Below are 21,809 nucleotides of genomic sequence, written 5' to 3' on the forward strand. Positions count from 1 at the left end.
TAGTCTTAATTGTTTCCTTCACATAATCTAGAATCACCAGGAAAGAGATTTAAATAGATGATTATCTAGGTCAGGTTGGCTGTGGGTATATCGTACATGGGGGAGGGAGGTTGTCTTCATACTAATCTTAATTGATATGGGATGACCCAGCCCAGTATGGGTGGCACCATTCCCTAGGCTTTGGCCTTGTACTCTATAAGAGTGATATAGTAAGTTGAGCTTCGACATAAATGCATTCACTTTTTTGCTCTTGACTGTCTGTGATGTGACTAGCTGTTTTATGTTCCTGGTACCTTGACTTCCTTATTATGATGGGGGTAAACTAGGAGTGTTAGTTAAACAAACCCTTTCTTTTAAAAATTGTGTCAGGATATATTAATCATTGCAATAGAAAAGAAACCAAGATAATAACAGTTATAATAAGTAGCTACAGGAAGACTTTTCTTTATCAATTCCTTTAGATTTTCTATATGGGAGACTATACCATATACAGGTAAATATTGTTTTAATTCTATGTTCTTTCTATCCTTTTCTTTTCATATTGCATTAGCTAAGACTTCTATAATCATATTGATTAGGAGTGATGAGGGGATATATTTTTGCCTTATTCTAGATCTTAAGGGAAAAGATTCCAGCTTTTCATCAGAAAGTGCCTTATTAGTAAGAAGGGCAGGCTAGACTTCTCTGTGTTACCTTTTGCTGCATTGGATATCCATCTTAAATTCTCGTCTCACTCAGCGTGACTCAATTTTATGAAACAATGACTTTGATCTAAATTAACCCATTTTAAGAGTAATTGTCAAGAAAGAATGACTCTTATCTGTTTACCCAAGTAAGCAACCTCATCTACCTGGACACCAGAAGTAATTAACTGATGATTAATTTATGATAATAAATAGCACTTGGAAAGTATACCTAATCATATAAGAAACATCAGACCTATGAGTATTAGTCATATCAGTCAGAATCCCTAATTCTGACTATAATATACGGGCTACTACAGGACCAAAAATATTACAAGCTCTCTGAGAGCTCCCCAATAACTCATCGCAAACACCATCCAGGTAACTGCTTCTATCCCCCTGCATCAGCACAAACACCAGTACCATCTGCCTGTGACAGTCATCCCTCTTCAGATGGCCTGCCACCTGGATCTGGATCTAGCAGCTCTGTGCCTGCCCATCTTTGCCTGTGGCTCTTAGGGCTTCTCATCTGGCCTACTGTACACCCTTCCTCTGAAGACTCTTCCATATCAGTTCTCTGCCTGGACTTCAGGACAGCCTCTGTGAACTGCAACCTCATTTATACTTTCTTAACTATTATATAATCTGTCTGCTTGTGTATTATGGTGTGACCTGTAAGAAATGAAATGTAGATCCTTTGATTACCAATGGCCAGCTCTCAAGGGAAATTAGAAACACTTGGAAAATTGCAGTCAGAGAAATCAGTGTGGTGCGAGAACTTATTGGGTATTCGATAAATTCTGACACTCTGGAAAGACACAAACATGTCCCTCTGTGTTTCAGACATAACAAGCTCCTAACAGTTACCTGTAAGTTTTGTTAAAACTGTTGCTTTTCATGCTGAGAAAACTCTTCCTAAATTGTTGAGAGATGGCATGAATGAGTGATTCACTCATTTATGAATGAATGAATGCCACGTTTGCATTCCTGGATTACAGGCTATTTGGTCATTCTGTATAACTCATTTTTTATGCACTTTGAACTCACTTTGTTAGTATTTTGTTGAAGATTTTTGCATCAGTCATCACAAATACTGTAGTTTTCTTTTTGTGTAAGATCTGATTTTGGTACAGAGTAATACTGGTCTCACAGGATGAATTAGAAAGTATTATCTCTCCTAATTAGACAGACAGAGAGAGAGAGAGAGAGAGAGAGAGAGAGAGAGAGAGAGAGAGAGAAAGAGAGAGAGAGAGAAGAGAGAATTGGTGCAGTTTTCTGTTTCTGGAAACCATGGGGCATGATGTTTTCTATTTTAAAAGATCAGTGATTATTTGTTCAGTTTTTCTAACAGATAGAAACATACCAGATCTGTCTATTTCTTCCTGTATCAATTTTGGAAACTATCTCTTGAGAAATTAAACTACTGAAACTAGGTTCTCAAATCTGTGGACAAAGTTGCTAACTATATTCTGTTATTACTCTTTTAACATCCATGTGATCTGTAGTGATGCCTCCTTTTCCTTGTCATTCATTTTCTTGATTCCCCTACACAAAGAACCAGCTTTTAGCTTAATTGATTCCCCCCCACACACATATATCCTAGAATTAATTTTATTGATTTCTGCTCTAATTTTCATTACTCTTCTTTGGCTTGCTGTGTTTAATTTGTTCTTATTTTTCCTAGTTTCTTAAGATGGAGTCTTAAAGGGTTGATGTGTAAAGATTCAATAAGTGAATTCACTGCTATGAGTCACTTTCCTTGCCCTGAACCCATTATCACATACACATTTGAGTAAGTTGTAGTTTTATTTAGTTTGAATTTTAAAATTCTATTAAGGTATCTTTTATGATTTTTGTTATTTGAAAATGTGTGTTTGTTACATAATGTGCAGCAGGTTGTGGTTTGGCTTCCATCCTGTAAGGAAGTGCTCTTTCTATTTTATTTAGCTCTGTGTCTCTATATGTATGCCTATGTAGCCTCCCTCTGGGCTATATGTAAATATCTTGTAGATTCTATTACTTATTTCTATATATTTGTGGACGGTATTAAATACAATAACCTTTAGGAAATCAGTTTATCATCCTGAAATTATTGACACAGAAATACTGTGAGCTTCTCTTGTATGAAAATATTGTTGGAATATAAATGGAGAATCATGGATGTTAGGTCTTGGGAGGGTAAGGGAGAGGGGTGTGGCTATGACATGCACCAAAGAGTGGTTTTGAGCTGAGGGAACTCTTCTTCCTTTGGTTTATATCTGTGTCTACATTCTGATTATAATGTTATGTAAGGAGCGGTTCTGATGCTAAGGTCCTCTTCTCCAATTGGTTCTTGATCTGTCAGTAAAGAAAGCCATGGGCCAATTGCTGGTTGGAAAGGACAGGAAGGACTTCCAGGTCCCTGGGGACAGAGAGGCAGATGCAGGGCAGGAGCTGGAGTTTGTGTTGCTTTCAAGAGAGGAGAACTGGGCAACTGTAATGGAGTAGCCACACAGGCTCCTACAGGTGAGTGGTCAGGGGAGTTTAGCAACTGAAGTTTAGGGCAGGTAGGAGAGACTGAGATAAGAAACTGATAAAGGCAGGCTATTCTAGGCAGGAGATAGTAGTGCCCAGCAATTGTGTCCTAAGGCAAGTCGAAAAGGGACAACTGTGTGTCTGTGTCTTTTATCTGAGGATTCAAAGGAAGCCAGGTGGGGGCTAGTAGCACAGCCACTTTCCCTGAGTAAAAGCAAGTAGAGAGTAAAACTACATGAAATAATGTTATACTATGGTTTTGAAAGCCAGCATCATTTGAAGAAACTAGGTAGAGGGCACAGGGAATCTTTTCATATGTATTCTCTCTCTCTCTCTCTCTCTCTCTCTCTCTCTCTCTCTCTCTCTCTCTCTCCTTCCTTCCTTCTTCCTTTCCTTCCTTCCTCCCTTCCTTCCTTCCTCCCTTTATTCCTTCTGTCCAACCTTTCTTTCTTCTGTTTTTGAGGAGAAGAGTTGAGGCAGTTTCCCATATATCTAGGCTGGGTTTGAGTTCCTGATAGTCCTGCCTCTGCTTTTCATACTGGGATTACAGGTATATACCTCCATGTCTGCCCTTATATTATTGCTAAACTGCACATTGATCTATAATCACTTAAAAAGAGAAATATCAAATAAGAAATTATAGTAATATTAACAACTACTGAATGTAATAGGAAGCTATGAATCTATACACACCTGAATAAACTAATATCTGGGAGAAGAAAGAACTTTTATTCCCTCAGAGAGACTTAGTAAGAAATTAAGAGAATAGAACTTCCTTGATTTCTGGTTAGAGATTTCCAAGCCTACTAATCATTAGAAAAACTCAGCAATTTATGGAATTTGTAGCCATGAAATTTTAAGTTCAGCAGGACTAAGCCATTGGTAATGGTTTCATCCATAAAAATGGATGCTGAAATCAGAACCTAAAATTCAATGAAAAGGGAGCTGGGGATTTGACTCAGCAATCATATTGTCACAGCTAACACCACCACTGACTACTCAAGGAAGGAATTATGTGAATCTAACTCAACCTGGGTAAGTTTTACAAAATGACCTACAATCTTCAGGTGCTAGACCACGGGGGTCAAGAAAAGATGAAGAGGGTGTTCAAATAGAAGACTCCAGTCAGTGGGCAACTGAAAAAAATAACATGGGGCTCTGAAGTTGATTCTTTTCCTTTGATAGACATCACTAGACAACTGGTGAAACTTGTATGTGGTCTGTGGATTAAATGGTAGGTTTTGTGTACACATACAGTGGGTAAACATTTTCAACAAAGTAGCTGAATACAGAATTAACTCACAAAAATTAGTAACTCTCCTATAAATAAATTATAATGGCCCAGGAAAGAAATTTGGGAAACAAGAAATTTCACAATAGCCCAAATAGTATCAAATATCTTGGGGTACTCTACCAAGCGAGTGAAGACTTGTATGATAAAAACTTCAAGTCATTGAAGAAAGAATTTGGAGAAGATATTAGAAGATGGAGAGATTTTCCACTCTTATGGGTCAGTAGGATCACTATAGGAAAAATGGCCATCCTACCAAAAGCAATCTACAGACTCAATGCAATCTCCACCAAAATTTCAACACAGTTCTTCAGAGATCATGAAAGTACAATTTTCAACATCATATGGACACACAATAGACCTAGGATAACTAAAACAATCATTAATAATAATAATAATAATAATAATAATAATAAAAGTGCTGACAGTATCATTATCCTGGATTTCATGTTGTGCTACAGAGCTATAGTAATCAAGATAGCATAGTATTGGCACAAAACCAGACATGTTGATCAATGATATCAAACTAAAGATCGAGACAAATCCACACACATGTGGACACATGGTTTTTGATGAAAAACAAGCCAGAAATATGCACTGGAAAAAAAAAAGACAGCATCATCAACAAATGGTACTGGTCAAGGTGGATGTCTGTATCATCCAAATAGATCCATTGTTATCTGGCACAAACTCAACTCCAAGTGGATCAAATACACCAATACGAAACTAGACACATTGTAGCTGACAAAGGAGAAGGTGGGGATAGTCTTGCATGCATTGGCACAGGATACATCTTTCTAAACAGAACACCATTAGTGCAGGCATTAAGATCAATAATTAATAAATGGGACCTCATCAAACTGAGAGGATTCTCCATTCCCCAAACAATGCAGAATGCTGCCAAAACTACATAGGTTGTTCTCTACAAACACCTGTAGGCTCCATTGCTGAAGACAACACCTACCAGACTCACTGAATATGGAGAAGCTGAGCTGTGCCTACATTGAGCCTTGTGTTCTAGCACAACCCCAACTCATCCACAAACTCAATGGCCTGCAATATATGCTAGTTAACAGTGGCACAAAGCTTTTGAGAGTGACCAACTCATATGTGATTTGACTTAAGGCCCACTCCATAAGACGGAACCCATTATGTGACACTGCTTGGGTGACCAAAACCCTGAGACTAGGTAGGCCAAGGACCTAGGGTAAAACCAAATACTTTTGTTAAAAAACAAAACAAAACAGTAAAATTACTGCTATCAACATCTGTTCTATTCATAGACAGCACCTTGCTCAGTCATCATCAGAGAAGTGCCTGCCTGCAGCAGATAGGAAGAAATACAGTGATCCACAGCCAGACAGCATGCAATGTGAGAGACCTTGGAACACTCAGCCCTAAGTGGGATATATCCATTAAATCCCTTCCCTCAGGGATTAGGAAACCCTACAGAATAGAAGGTGGAAAGAGTATAAGAACCAGGGGAGATGGAGGACACTCACCAAAGAAACAAGGCTCTCTAAATCAACATGACCAACTCTCCCATGAACCCACAGAGACAGAGGCAGCATGCACAGGGTCTGCATGGGTCTGCCCCAGGTCCTTTTCATATATATTGTGGCTTCCAGTTTAGTGGGTTTTATGGGATTCTTGAGTGTGTAAACAAGTGGATCTCTGTTTCTTGAGCTTTCTTGTAGGATCTTTTCCTTTTGTTTGTTTTTGCCCAATTCTGATGTGCTAGTTTTTGTTTTATCTTATTTATTACATACATTTTATTCAAAATAAATAAATAAATAATAAAAAAAATCTCTCTAAATACCTTGCTCTAGTACTCATTCCATTGAGGTAACACGTCTCTCATGAATCTCATGGATGAGGAACCAGTATCTGAGCTAAAGGAACAGTTGTTGGGCTGCCTCAGACTGTTAAAGAAGGTCAGAGAGAGAAGCCATCACAGCACAAGCCAGAGGCTTCTCGAAAATAGAAAAAAAGCACAGACCAGAACCACACATCGCCAAACACTGATTGAGAATGATTTATTAAGGTTCAATTAGTATGCTTTTCAATTCAAATAGTCCTTACCTCCCCCATAAAAAGGGCATCAATAAAAGTCCAAGTTCGTTTCACTCATTTCCAGTATAAATTTCTTTGCATTTTGTGAATCCTCGAGCAAAATCTTTGTCCTGCTAACTGGATCTCCGCCTACTTATTTTTTTTCCACCAGGCAAATGTCACATGCCTACCACTGACTGTCCAGACACAAGCCACACCCTGCCTTCCTCCTCCCTAGAATGCCACTCTTGGCAGGACTGCCTTCTCTCAGACGTCCTCCTGACCTCTCCACACCTGCTTCAGGACTATTCTTCTTCCTCCTTGTTCCTCATAGCATGACATTAGAGACCTTAGTCTCCAGGACACTGTACTGGGCATCTCTGAACACAGGGTGTCCATTGGGTGATTGCTGGAGACCACACAGCAGCCAGTTGCTAGCACACCCCACCCAGGCTGCTTGGTACTGCATTGCTGGATTCACTCTGATGCTTGATGTCTTTGTGTTTTCTTGTGTCCAGAAAGGGATCACCAGTTCCTACTAAAGTAAATTTGCTAGTTATGTTAAGGGTCTGGGTTATTGGGAAACATCTTGTCAAGAACCCATTCGCAACTAAAGTAGCCACTGTGTTTCTTTTGTAAAAAGGTAATTTCTGAGCTTTTTGTCAGCATGGTCACCCCTGCAGTTTGAGGGTAGAATATCCCTTTTTATAAAGTGACAACACATGAGGACATTTCACATTTTAAAAGTAGGTCCTTCATGGGAATGGAGCCCAAGTAAATCATCAATGATACTGGCAAAGTTTTATATACACAAGATTCTTCCAATATTATAATAATGAAAAAAATTAAAAACATAGTCAACAATACAGGAATGGTTAAATAAACTGAGCTGCATCCATTAAATGGAATATTATATAGCCGCTAACACTGTTTTTGAAAAAAAATGCCATAGAAAAACCTGGCAATTCTGAAAGAAAAAGTTACAAAACATTTTACAATATCAACCCGATTATGTAAAAAAAAAAAAAGGTATATAATATATGTCTATAGGCATACGTGGGTGAGCAGGGAAAGATGGCTACTTCCAGGTCGTATATCAGCAATCTTTCTTTCTTTTTTCTTTTTTCACACAGTTCTGCAATTTTCAAGTTTTCTATAGTAAGTAGGTATTATTTTCTAACTTGGAAAACCACAGGCTTTAAAACAAGTCCCACTGAGGGTCTGGCACTGAGAACGCACGTGGGTATCTTCACTATGCAGGGACAACGCTACAGCTTCATCTCCTCCAGCGTTTGGAGAGCACACACTCTTTGGGTGACAAGCTCACATTACTTTGCCTTTCATGTATATTTCATTACTTTAATTAAAAGGTAATTGATTAGGATATGGTTTTTCCTGTAGCCTAAATGAATACTGGTTTTTACTAGATTCTTCTATTCCCTAGAAGATTTAAAATAGTGGCCTTTTATCTTTAAAGAAAGGCATACTGAATACACACACCACATGCTTGCTTTCTAAACAAACACAAAAATCATTCTAATTTATACTTTTCCTCCATCATGTAAAAAAAAACAAAAAACAAAAAAAAAAAAACAACTCATCTATGTCAGTTTAGCAGTCTTTTCGATCACAAACATGCTGTCAGGCATAAACATACTCATTAATAAATGCAATGTATTGTTTGTTCTTTAAAGGGGAAGCCTGTGTATACTCGATTGTATACTCAATTCAGCAGATTTTTTTTTCCTGGCTTAAGCCAAACCACATAAAATCTTTTAAGTCTAGTTAGTGAATGCTACACGGTCACCCCAGAGTCCATTTCTCAATTCCACCACAAGACGGTCCCCTTCTGTTTTCCAAAGGAGAAGATGGGGCCTGCCAAATAAATTCATCCTCAAGTCTCTTGGGTCTAGGGACAAATACTGCCATTGGTTAGTGTTAAGTACAGGAGTGTCCTCATCTCCTCTGGCTCCCCACCTTGCCCTGGCAATGGGGGGTAGGGTGGGGTTCACAGATCCACAGAGGCCGGCTGGCTTCCTTCTAAACCACAGAGTGGTCGTTGCTGTGAACTCCAGCCAGAATGGTGTGGTTGAGGGAGGAGGCAGAGCGGTCAGAGCCTTCCGTGGGGCCATTAGGGTTCTCGTTGCGCTGGCAACACAGGATCTGCCTGAAGGTGGCGCTCATCTCTTTGTCGCGGTAGGAGTAGATGATGGGGTTCATAGCAGAGTTGAACTCGGCCAGGAGGAGGAAGAACTTCTCATAGGCCAGGACATCGCACTGCGGGCAGCACACATCCAGCAATAACAAGACCAATCCCGGAGTCCAGCAGACAATAAAGGCACCTATGGCGACAGGGGAGGGATCTGAGCGTTAGAAGGAGAATAATACATATCACTATGAAGCATGTAACCAAATAGTGAGAGGACCTCAGGTCTCTGTGCAAATCATGAGACCAGAGAGCCACCAATCCCGGAGACTTCGCTTCTGAAATCAAGGCAATAAGTCACCTTAATAATACGCTGTTGACTCAAGTCCTACTTAAACCCGAGGATGCATGGATAATATTAGTAATTTTGAGCAGACCACTCAGTTTGATAAAAAAAAAAAAATTCTCCATGAGAAAATGCATTAGGAATCTTTAAAAACAAAATCTCATAAAGGTATGGCTGTTTAGGGGCTAAAAGTTAGACATTAAGGCATACCCCTCCACTCTTAGTGAAGGTGTAGATTCTGGTTTCTGCTCACCAGTGCACAAACCATTGCTTTGCCGTTTGGGAAACTGGGTGGGTTGGGCAAATTGAATTTTGTCTCACTTTTCTCATTTGAAAAAACAGATGTGGTCTATTTGCCTCCTGGGGTGGGTTATAAATTGTAAATGGATGCTAAGAAAATAATCGACCAGTGAATGTTAACAACCCAATAACAGTATTGTTATCCCAAGCTCTGTGGCATGTGAATAGGCAACTGCCAATAATGAACGCTTTAGTTTTTGATCCAACAATCACAGTCCTTGTGTACATTTTATAAAGGATAACTCACCTAATGTGCACACGTAGCAGGCAAGCTAAAACTCCACTGTACAGACAGAGAAACTGAGACCCAGGAAGATTAAATACCTTGCTTAAAAAACTAGGACCCTGTGAGGTGATAAACAAGAATCAAATCACAGAGTCTATGCCCTTGGACGCTGGCTCTGGCATCCACATTCCTGAAAGCACCACATTATCCTTCCACCTTTTGCAAATTATAAAGTTAAGTATTTATTACCAAATCTTATATTTCAGCTGCCCTGTAACCTAGGTCAATTCTCTGCTTTCTCACCCACTACTACTCTGAATTATTCAGATTTTTCTATAATTATGATTGCTTTGGAAATGCAGATGAGAAAAAATATCCCTTCTTATTTAGTTTCTGAGATCGCATTCCACCTGGATCTGAGGGAACATGAAAGCCATGAAATGATTCGTTAGCTTTGATGACTGTGTAATCGGGGCATGCGCTGGGGGTCTTCTACAGAAGGAATCAATCCAGTGGGGCAGTGTGTGCCATTACACCTCAGCTACCCCCCCCCCATTGGATAATCAGCTACGTAGTGAACAGAGAGAGGGTGAGCAGGGAGAACCCCCACACGCATTTGAATCTTCAGATGCACACAGTGGTTCAGGTTTCAGTGGCGTCTTCAGCTTGAACCAATCTCAAGGAATGAGTTCATAAAAAGAAAACAAATGTGATTTAGTCTCCAAACAGCCCAGCTTTGAATGTGAGAGCCTCCCCCATCTCCTTTTGCACCCTTTCAGCGGGGAAATACAAATAGAGCAAGAAGAAAAATACCGTATAAAGCTCTTTGTTCTGTACCACCTATGTGTATTGGTTTTAGACTGCTGTTCACTTTGAAGGCCATCCAAGGTGCTTCGTTTTTCTTATAAATACAATACCTTAGACACTCCTCAGAGAGGGAAAACAATATTCCAAATATCAGCAGATAATAGCCACGGCTCTATCTGACCCTCAATAAAAATGCTAAGAGAGCCTTCATTCCAAGCCCTTGAATTTCCTTTATTGAAAATCACTCAGAAAGTTAAACATGAAGGGAAATCAAAAGAATGCCTCCTGGGTTTCAGAAATAATGCCTTATTCATCGAGAAGCCAGGAAAGAAATCATTCTCAGGATGGAAAAGGCTTGGATGGGAAAGTGCACAGTCTCATTATTCATCTACTTATCACACACACACACACACACACACACACACACACACACACACTCGTCATGAATGGAAAAACAATCCTAAATGTTCCTTTTCCCCTTCCCTTTATCAAAGCTCTCATTGAGCTCAAATTCAGAGCTTGGCTGGCTACAAGCACAGACAGATATATATTAAATAAAACTACCTCCTTCTCCCTGTGGGCGGCAGAGAGGAAACACCCTTCTTCCCAGGCTGCTTCACTTTGATCAGAAGAGGATCTAAGTACTGTCATGGGCTGTTCATGATTTCTTAAAATGCAAAAATTCAAGAAGAACAAGGTCCTCTTAGGAAAGAGATGGCCTTAAAAAAGAGACTTTGGACTTCACTTTTAGACAGAAAAAAAAAAAAAAGCACCCTATTAGATTTGGCCACAGGAAATGGGAAATGCTCCAGCCTGACAGAAGCTAACCTATGTGAACACTTCATGCAGGAATTGGAGTCCTCTCCGTTCTTCACTGGAAGGAACTGTTGTTATAACTGTGATTAGGCCAACCACACTGTCTCAGACTCTTCATGATTCAATCAAATGTCTCAGTGATAGCCTCAGAAATCCACATTAAAAACTGATCATATTAGCCTGCGTGGTGGTGGCACACACCTTTGATCCCAGCACTTGAGAGGCAGAGGCAGGCAGATTTCTAAGTTCGAGGTCAGCCTGATCTACAGAATGAGTTCTGGGACAGCCAGGGCTACACAGAGAAACCCCACTCTGAAAACAAATGAATGAAGAAAAGAAAAGAAAAGAAAAGAAAAGAAAAGAAAAGAAAAGAAAAGAAAAAGAAAAAGAAAAGAAAAGAAAAGAAAAGAAAAGAAAAGAAAAGAAAAGAAAGAAGGGAAAGGAGTGGAGGGGAAGGGAGGGGAAAGGAAGAGGGAGAGAGGGAGGGAAGGGAAGGAAAGGGAAGGGGAGGGGAAGGGGGAGGGTGGAGGGGAAGGGGGAGGGTGGAAGGGGGAAGGGGAAAAGGGGAAGGGGGAAGGGGGAAGGGGGAAGGGGGAGGAACAAAAAGTGATCATGTGGACCTTTCCTCTCCCCTTTCCCTTCTCTTTTTGGGGTGTCCTGGATCACACTGACCCAAAGACAACAGTGTATTATAAGAGAGGAGCAGGGGGCTGGAAAGTCCAAGGTGTTCAGGCTCCTAAATCATAGAGAATGCATAGTCTGAAATCAAGTCTTCTCACGTCACCAATTTCCCTCTGAGCTTCTAAGAATCAGTCTCATCTGTGTGTGTGTGTGTGTGTGTGTGTGTGTGTGTGTGTGTGTGTGTGTGTGTGTATGTGTGTGCGTGCGTGTGTGTGTTTAAATAAGTACTTAGCTCTAGCTGAGTGGGGTCACCCTCCAGAGGTGCATCACAGGCTATGTCCAGACTGTAGTTTTGGTTATGTCCTTGTAAGACGTGTGGATGAGTTGAGCAAACCCCTATTTCATTATCTGTGAAGCAGAGAAGCAACAGCTCTCTTCCTACCCCACAAGGCATGAGGAGCGACTTGCAAAAGCTCTCTCTCCAGTGTCCACTCCCTGAAACCATCTCGAGTGTCACAGATGAGAAAGCTTGTGCACAGGGCTCTGGGTGGATCCTCGGCGAGGAAGAGCAGGAGAGCATGATACGAACCATGAAGGCTTGGCATTCTCAGAACTAGCTACACATCTTCCCAGACAGTCCCAGGACTCAGAGTTGAACACGAGAAAAGGAAGGAAGAGAGGAAGTGACACCGCTCCCCGTGGCTCTGCAGCTTCTTAGTGCCACACTTGACTAGATGGAAACTAAAAATAATATACAATTCCAGAGCCAAGGCTGCTTTGGTGTTGTTTATCTCTGGCCTACTTCTGATGGCAGACTCTACAGACCAAGGCACAAACCTGAAAAGTGGTATGGAACAGTATGAAAGAGAGAAAATACAGTTTGCGGCTCCATATTGTAAAGCCAGGAGTGCAGAAGATACGAGGTCTAAGGTCATGAAGACCTGGTATATCAGGCTAAGACATTCTCTCTCCAGCCTAGAACTGGTTCTCAGCCTGTATCACATGTAACAATGATGCAAACGAGACTTATAAGGAATAATGACCTCCACTGTAATCTTACTGGCCTCAACGGTCAGGTTTTCACTTAGGATACAGATTAGTGACAGCGAAAGATGGAAATGATGGAGATAAAGAGAATTGTGTCTGTGTATCTATGTGTGTCTGAGTGTTTATGTGTGTATATAAGTGTGTGTATGTGATTGTGTGATTGTGTGTTCATGATTGTGTCTGTGTATACAAGTGCTTGTGTGTGAGAATGTCTGTATATCTGTATGTGTGTGTCTGTGTGTATGTATATGTATGTGTGATGTGTGCATGTGAGTATATGTGAATATGTGTACGTGTCTGTGTATATGAGTGTATGTATGTGAGTATATCTGTGTGTCTGTGAGTGTATATGTGTGTGAGTGAGTGAGTGAGTGTGTGTGACTGTGTGTGAGTATATGTGATTGTGTGTGAGTGTGTATGTATGTATGTGTGTGAGTATGTGTGTCTGTATCTGTGTGTATGTGTCTGGGTATATCTGTGTGAATGTGTGTGCATGTATATGTGTTTGTATGCATACATGTGTGTGTGTGCATGTATATGTGTATCTCTAGTTTCTAAAACAAGAATAAGTAGAGCCTGAATCTGGGCAGCAACATAGAGCAAGAAGCTGTCCACTGTTGCTCACCACTTCCATCAATAAAATGCAAGTCCAGCACCCTGCTAGGCTCCTCAAAGGTTGAGTCCCAGGAACCATGCCTCTCGGTGAATAGAAAGTTCCCTACAACTTGTCACAATCACAAAGAAGGTGGAAGCAGGAGGCTTCAAAATATATCTGCGGGTTGCCTGTCCTTGAACCAGCTTGGATTCTTTCTTATAGTCTGTCAAAGCAATCTGGGAGGGCCTGCTGCCCGAAAACAAATGTAAGAGACCCTGGAATGCTGGTGCAAGGGTCAGGGAGGAAATGGGCAGCTTTGGAACAACAGGTCCCAGCTGCAGAGCACAGTCACGTGACCACACCTTCCCTCCAAGCAAGGCGTTCACTGCCTGCTCTCTGAATCAGTCGTTTTTTCTAGAAGTGCTGTTTCCTAATGGGTTGATCTTTGCTTCTTTGCTTTCATATGGAACACAAAACCAAAGCTAAGAAGGGGCCAGAGAAGCCTCCTAGGGAGCCCAAGAGTCTGGGTGAGCAGGGTAGAAAGCATTGCCAGTCTGGGCTGGAAAAATTGGTTTTCACAAAAATACTCAGGAATTCCACAGATTTGGAACAAGTCAAAGTAGGACAATCCTACACTAGCCCTACACCCAAGTTAGCATCTTCAAGGCCTGACTCTCTTCACTTCTCAGATCAGGATGTCAGAAGCTACTTTCCCCCTAGTGCTGTCGAATTTGTGTATTCCATCCAGACAGGCCAGTTGCATCCCAGAATACAGTCAAATTTCAGTCCATCTCTGAAGGACATTTTGATTTTGCCGAATCAGTTCTTAACTAACGTATCTTAAAGGAAGCTCAGGTAGTGAACCATAGACAAAATAAAACTTATCCATTGTCCTGTAGCTACGGAGTCATTTCGATGTAACTATATGACGTAACTACATGGGTCATTATGATATAACTATATGAGGTCATTATGATGTAACTATATGGAGTCATTATGATGTAACTATATGATGTAACTATATGAAGTCATTTTGATGTAACTACATGGGGTGCTTTTAGGCAACAGTGGGGATTGAATCTAGAACCTCATGGATGCTAAGCAAATGCTTTATACTAAGGTATATCCTCAATGTCTTTAAATATTATTTTGAGAGAAATTCTTATCAAGCTACCAGGTGGGCCCTGAACTTATTCTATCCCCCATGGGCCTTCAACTTGCAATTCTCCTGCCCAGCCTCCTGAGCAGCTGGGACTCCAGACTGTGCCGCCAGTCCCAATTTGGGATAGCCTTTTGAGTCAAAAGCTTTTCCTAGAAGACTAACCTTAATTATCATAAATTGGTTTTCCTGTACATTGGAAATAATGTATTCATTTGTTTATGCCTAGCTTTTAAAGAAAGATTTTTAGTTTTAATCATGTGTATGCTTGTCCATGTGAGTAGACACCATGCGTGTGGAGACCTCTGGAAGCTCTGGAGCCTGAGTTGTGAGCTGCCTGACATGGGAATTGGAAATCAAACCCAGGTCTTCTGTAAGAACAGAATACATCCTTAACTGCTAAGCCATTTCTCCATACCCGTGTCGTAGCATCTATCTTAATGCCAATTTTAACCCACCTAGTTAATAGTGAACATTTCTACTTCTATTTTGCAGCCCTTACATGTGTTTGTGTGTGTGCCTATGTGTGTCCATATGTCCATGTGTGTCTGTGTGTCCATGTGTGTCCGTATGTGTCCGTGTGTGCGTGTGCACGCTCATGAGCACTCTTATTTGTGAATGTGGTTACAGCCATGCCATAGTGCATGTGTGGACATCAGAGGACAATCTCAGGTGTTGGTCCTTGCCTTCCACATTGTTTGAGTCAGGGCCTTCCTTACTCACCACAGCATACACCTAGCTATATGGTCTGCAAGCTTGCTGCTCCCACCCACCCCCCACATCCCCTTCTTGGCTCCATGATAAATGGCAGACACTTGGAATTTCATGTTTTCATCCATTGTGGAATGTGCCCCAGTATTTCCACTACTCACTCCTAAGAGCTACACTTACAGTATAGACATGGGACGTAAACAGCATACTGCCCTCTACAGCAGAGAAGAGCGGCCACAATATTCTCAACATTCCCATGTCAGGGTCATAGCCCTCCAGTTCTAGCCTCTAGCACTGTAGCCTAGCCTCTGTTCAAGAGAGCCTCAACACCCCTGTGTACTCGTCTCAGAATTTGGCAGTATTCCACAGTCTCTGGACGCTAGTACAGGCTCTAAACCTTAATCCTGGAACACACATACACAGTTGACATGATGCAGTATATGCTAGTGTCCTCTATTGTGGAAGAAATCGCTGTGCTGAGCAGCCAATAGAAACCACTTGCAGCTGTCAATACCCCAGCTAAATGAGCACTGTCTCCTGCAACAGACTCCTAACCGATGCCTCTTCCTCCACAGTCCTTCCCTAAGGTTCAGCAGGTTCAGAATGACCTCTTAAAAACAACTCACAATATGTTGCTTTCCTACTTAAAGTCCTCCAAAGCCTTCTTGCTTGAAGTCACCACTGTGGTCCATCACGCCTTACACATCATTGCCTCTTCACATCCTCTTGGCTCCATCAATTTCAACTCACTTATGAGGTTCCACCCATACGACCTGCTTATTTCTATCTCTTGCTTTTAGAGGTTCTTCACCTGGGAGTGCTCCTCCAGGGCTCTTCAAATCTACTTAGTATTAACTGCCATTTACTCTCAAAGGCTGTCCTTGGCCATTCAAGCTGCCCATTATCTTTGGTGAAGAGCGTTAATAACACACTGAAATCTAAAACAGAGAGGAGTCGCCATTACAGCCTCACTGGCACTACCACATCACTCCACTTTTCTATCCTCATGTCCCTGTGTGTGTCCAAAATTATCTTAATTTTTGGCTTATGTTCATTGCTTATGGACAAGAGTGTGCTCCTCATGGAAGAATGAACGCTTCCCTTTCATGTCTTTTTCTCTAGCATGTAGAATGGTACTTGGTATGCAATAGACATTCAATATGTCTTTTCCAAAAGAGTTAGCAAGTCTCAGCCAAATAATCAGTACTCCAAACAAGGAAAAATAGCTAGTAAATCCAAAAAACAAACAAAACAAAACAACAACAAAAACAAAAACAGCCATTATATTTTGTTTGGAAGCTGGAGAGACGGCTCAGTGGTTAAGCGCACTTGCTGCTCTTGCAGAGGACTTAGATTCGATTCTCAGCACCTGTATGGTGCTTATATGCTTATAATCATCTGTAACTCCAGTTCCAGGAAGTCTGATGACCTTTTCTGGCTTGTGTGGGTACCAGGCCTGTACATGGTACCCATACATACAGGCAAACAATCACACATATATGATACAAAAATACATAAGTCTTTTACAATGATTCATTTGGAAGGTACACTGCCATGTGCAAAGTCTTTGAAAAGATGCTACAGGACATTCAAGGGGGCATCAAACACTACAAATGCATTCATTATGACAGCATAAACTAACCTGCCTTGATAAATGCTGATAGGAGTATCTATGGAGTCTAAGGAACAGAAATGCAGGATGGGTCAGAAGCCCAGGAGGACACAGGCCAGCCATGTTTCTGCTACCTGAATGATATAATATATGATATTGCCCTCAAGAACACTCGACAGTCTAGACATTGCTGTTTCTAGATGCGGAGGTGTGGAATGCTATTGTCTAGCTCTGGGACGTCTCCCAGAGGCCCACGTGGTAAAGGCTTGGTCACCAGGCCACAGGATTATGGAATTTTTCTCTTCTCCCTCCCCCGTTTTCAAGAGTCTCTGCAGCTGCATTCTTTCTAGAAAGCTTGCATAAGCTGAAAACTGTCTTCTCTCAGAACACTGTGTTCAAGAATGGAGTATTGCAGATATGGCACTCAGTCTACAGTGTCACATGGCACTGACTTCATGATTCCTGGGTATATTCTTCCTTCTCAGTGACTTTCAGTGCACCCCTCCCCCAACCCTGGCCCCGGTTATTATCCACCCCTACCTCAATATAACTTCAGCTCATTCTATACCTGCCATTACTTTCAGGATGTCTTCTACAATGAAGGCAAGATCCCTTCCGTAAGTCCTCCACTTTGTGTACCCCTCACCAGTTGCCATGTGTTGTTATTACAGATTAGTTACTGCTTACAACTCTTCTCTAGCACCAGGCTATTTTTGCTCATCACTAGATCTACAGTATCTGTAAAGACTTGCTGAATTAATTTTTCCTAAAATAAGTAAATAAAAGAGCGTACATCATCCCACAATAAAGTCTGCTCATCAACCCTTCCTGTTACACCTGTTACCTATGTGAAAGGTCGGTTTATTTACTTTTACTTAGGAAATCACTGGTATGTCAACTCATATATATGGTCTTTGTTCAAAATTGCTGTTTGGACTCTGTTGGGACATTTTACAAAGAAGTATTCCATCTTTGCTCTGAATGATTTTTTTTCTCTATTCTTCTTGCTCTTTATGGACTACTTTTATGATAGATACTGGATATGACCGATTCCTCATTTTTCTTTTGTGTTTTCAGAATCTTATTTTTTCTTGGTAACTAAGAAGGCACACTAGACGTCTTTTCCAAATCCAATATTGGGTTTTTTAGCTGTTGTTTGCCCATTTTGTTGCTGGGAAATTTGTGGTAATTTTTGTCAGTAATGGGTAAAGAAAGGTGGGCAAACAAACTTCTTTATTTTTTATTTTCAGAGATTTTTTTTCCAGTGAAAAAAATCTTTATACTTTACAAAGAGAATATATATGTGTATATATATATATATATATACACATATATATATATGCAAATGCCATTAGATACATAGGGCCATGTGTCCTTTTAAGCATGCACACACTACTTCCTCTAGCCCCAAAGACACTCAAGAGTAGAACATGAATCTTGAGTTCTCTCTCTGAGAGCATACAAAACAGGAAATTTCTTTAATTTAGCTTCAAGAGAACAAACTGTCCGGCAGTCTAAGCCATGTTAAGATGGGTCACCCACTGTCCCCTCCTCCCTGTATGTGATTTCTCAAGTATATCCACCTCTGTCTCAGAGTCAGGATGTAGTAGAAATTGAGGCTGACTTACGAGAGTGTCACTGTCTGCCAACAGCCAAACTTCGATGCCACCCCCAGCCTAAAACCCCTTAGCTCTCCCAGGAAAATTATTGTTGACAATTCCAGACCTACATCAGCTAACTTAGAAAGTAATGCTAAAGTTATACTGTGACTATAGCCCAGCTGTTACCAAGGTGATTTGAATAATATTTATCTCATTAAGGGAATAACTGAATCCCCCCCCCCAAATCTTTCCCTTTCAAAAGTTCAACATGAACAGGAAGTTTATAACTGGTTTTGCAACATATTTAATTTTCAGCTATGAATTAAGACCCTTCCAAAATGATGTGCAGTCTAGCCAAGTACAGAAATCTGGCTGCAAATGCCCAAAGATTATATAGCAAGAGGCAAACACTGGTGGATTTTTAATCCTTGCACTTCATAAACTATGTGTATGGACCGACACTATATGAACCACTTAGAGGTAAATTTCAAAGGAATAGAAACATAATGGAAATTTCACTTATTCCTCTCCCCCTCCCCCCTGCCCCCTGCCAAAAGGGGGAAAAAAAAATCAGAGTTTGGTCCAAAAGCAGATCAAGAAAATTTGTGTGTGTTTTTTGCAACCTGAAAATGTTTATTACGTATATTCTTTTCCTCGTGGTCCAGAAGACACAGAAGGAAGAGTGGCTGAAATTGTCAACGCGATTGTTTTTTTGGAGATCTGTTGTGTCTCCTCTGGCTGCCAGATGTCCTGGGTTGACCTTTCCAAAGCACGATTCCTGACAGAGTGGGCGGGAGGTACAGTCTGTTCTGCTATAATATGATAGCTGTGTGCAGAAGATCTCTCCCGTTATCAAAAACTTTAAAATCTTAATTTAAAAAAAAAGGTTTAAAAATGTAAAAAAAAAAGAAGAAGAAGAAGAAGAAGAAGAAGAAGAAGAAGAAGAAGAAGAAGAAGAAGAAGAAGAAGAAGAAGAAGAAAAGAAAAGAAAAGAAAAGAAAAGAAAAGAAAAGAAAAGAAAAGAAAAGAAAAGAAAAGAAATATTCAATTGAGAAATGGGTGTTAGGGTGTGTTCATGGTTAAGATTTCCATATCTACAATTATTAGTCATTTTTTTCTGCATGAATATAAGTTATTTTAACTATGGGTATTGAGCGAAAACTTGGTGGATCAGCTGTGACAAAAACTACTTTGAATATAACCCAGTAAGTTCTCATAGCATACAAAACCTAAGCAAAGTCAGTCAATGTTTCCTCAATGCATTAAGGATGAACTGTAGGGGCTGGAGAGATTAAGATCACTGCTTGCTCTTCCAGAAGACCAGGGTTCAGTTCCTAGCACCCACATGGCAATCGGCTCACAACCATTTGTAACTCCATTTCTAGGAGATCTGATACCTTCTTCTGGCGTCCTTCAGTACCAAGTGTGGATGTGGAACACAGCTATACATGCAGGCAGAACACTCATACATATAAGTAAAATTTAACACATAAACTGTAGCAATATCACTTCTGAGAATTTATCTTATAAATGCCTCTGCCCATTGTACAAATGATGTATGACCATTTGCAATACTCTTTGGTCAAAAAATTTAAAATAGCACAATGCCATGGAAAATAAGACAAATTACATTGAATACAAAAAGTGAACTCATATTCCATTTCAAAAAGTAGGATATTCTGTCTTTATTGCTACCAAATGATCTCAAAAAGTGTATTAGTTAAAAAGAACACAATGTGAAATATGTATAATTTGCTACCAAACAACCAAAAATTGCACAACACAAGCCTCAATTGAGACTAATGGCCAACTCATTTTAGAAATGTTTAGCGCATCATAAAGATGATACATTAGACGTGCTATTCAACTTGAAAAACAAAATTTGTATTCATTTGCCAGTCCTTTGAAACATAGCCGAGACTTTTTATGTGAACTTGGGTCTTTTGACTGAAGCCCTGTGCCATCTCCCAAGCAAAAACCGCAGCAATTAACCCTCACACACTACTTCCAACTTGGCTCCTCCAATATGGAGTCAGCACTTAAAAGTCTCCCTTTTCTTCTTCCATTTTGTTTTTTTTTAAATGATCGCATGTAAATTTTTATTTTGTGTTTATGGTGCAAATGCTGTGGTGTGCTTGTGGGGCTCAATGCGCACCTCACTGTCTCTCTCTTTCCATTGTGTGGGGGTTGGGATTGAACTCAGGCCATCGGGCTTGGTGGCACTAGTGTTGACCTGCTGAGCTGTCTCGCCCACTGATTTTTGTTTCTGTTTTGTTTAGAGTCTTACTCTAACTCGAGCTGTGAATTTGTGATCCTCTCTGCTTCCCAAAGGCTAAGATTACAGGCATGTACCCAATGCCCACTTAAAGTTCTCCAAAGCAACCCAGTTGCAAAGGCCTCCGAGATAGTTTCTGCTTCCTCCAAGCAGCTTTCCTCCAGTCATTTCCAAGCTCTTTTTCTTTTCAGTTTGCTTTCACTGAACATTAGGAAAATATTCACATAACCTATACATATATGTTTTCTTTGTTTGCATTCATTATTTACCAGCTAATGTAGTAATTAAGTAATTATAACAGCTTGGGATAAAGTTTAAAGAACAAATACAGTTGGTGATTGGTAGCTGTCAGGAGCTAACTTACTGACCTTAGGGTGATATTGTACTATGTATTCTTTTTCTGTTTTTTTTTTTTAAATCTCATGCAAACATGAATATTTGTTATGTATCAAGTGCTTTTTGAAGTAGCAGAGATATACTGGTGAATCAAAGAGGAAAAATATTCTCTGTCCTCACTGAGGTTAGATTCTGGAAGAGGTGTAAGAACCTTGGTATAATGCCCTTTAGAAGTATTTGGAGACCAGGAGGACAGGCAGAGACAGTAAAGTATAATTGTAGCACCACACAGTAGTGATGGCAGTGGCTGCTCAATATGATCACCAGTGCTGCGACTGCTGCCTTTGGACACAGGAGGGAGGCATTTTGATGGTCCAGGCGATGTGGTCTGCTGACTGGATTTGTGAGAGAAAGAGTGGAGTCAAGGCTGAAAACAACTTTAAAACTCAGATTTAGTACCAAGAAGGTCACTGGTGATGGTTGAGTGGCCTAATGAGCACAGAAGCCCGGTTGGAGCCCTCCCTGACCCACTTTGCTGCAGCAACAAGAGTGGCAAGCTTCACTCCTGAAGTCACAGGCTGTCCGCCCACTGAAGCCCACGGGGCCATGATTAATCACAGAGCAGGAGAGTGAAGAGAGGAGAGAGCCATGTGTGCTTCAGTTGTGTTTTA

General features: G+C 40.6%; 1 protein-coding gene and 1 non-coding gene across 14 annotated transcripts in view; both read right to left on the reverse strand.

Annotated features, from left to right (window-relative positions):
• Positions 1-6,499: 6,499 nt before the first annotated feature.
• Lpar1 (lysophosphatidic acid receptor 1) overlaps positions 6,500-21,809 on the reverse strand; it is a 118,776-nt gene continuing 103,466 nt past the window's right edge. For all 13 annotated transcript variants that reach the window (XM_011249931.3, XM_030253215.1, XM_011249929.3 and 10 more), the window contains one exon: positions 6,500-8,882. In XM_011249931.3, coding sequence (XP_011248233.1) covers positions 8,581-8,882 — 302 coding nt within the window. In that variant the 3' untranslated portion in view covers positions 6,500-8,580. The remainder of the gene's footprint in view (positions 8,883-21,809) is intronic.
• Mir3095 (microRNA 3095) lies at positions 12,260-12,346 on the reverse strand. The gene has a single exon (NR_037278.1). It is a non-coding gene; the product is annotated as a microRNA 3095 (primary transcript).

The sequence above is a fragment of the Mus musculus genome, chromosome 4, assembly GCF_000001635.26.
Source record: "Mus musculus strain C57BL/6J chromosome 4, GRCm38.p6 C57BL/6J".
NCBI classification, from domain to species: Eukaryota; Metazoa; Chordata; class Mammalia; order Rodentia; family Muridae; genus Mus; species Mus musculus.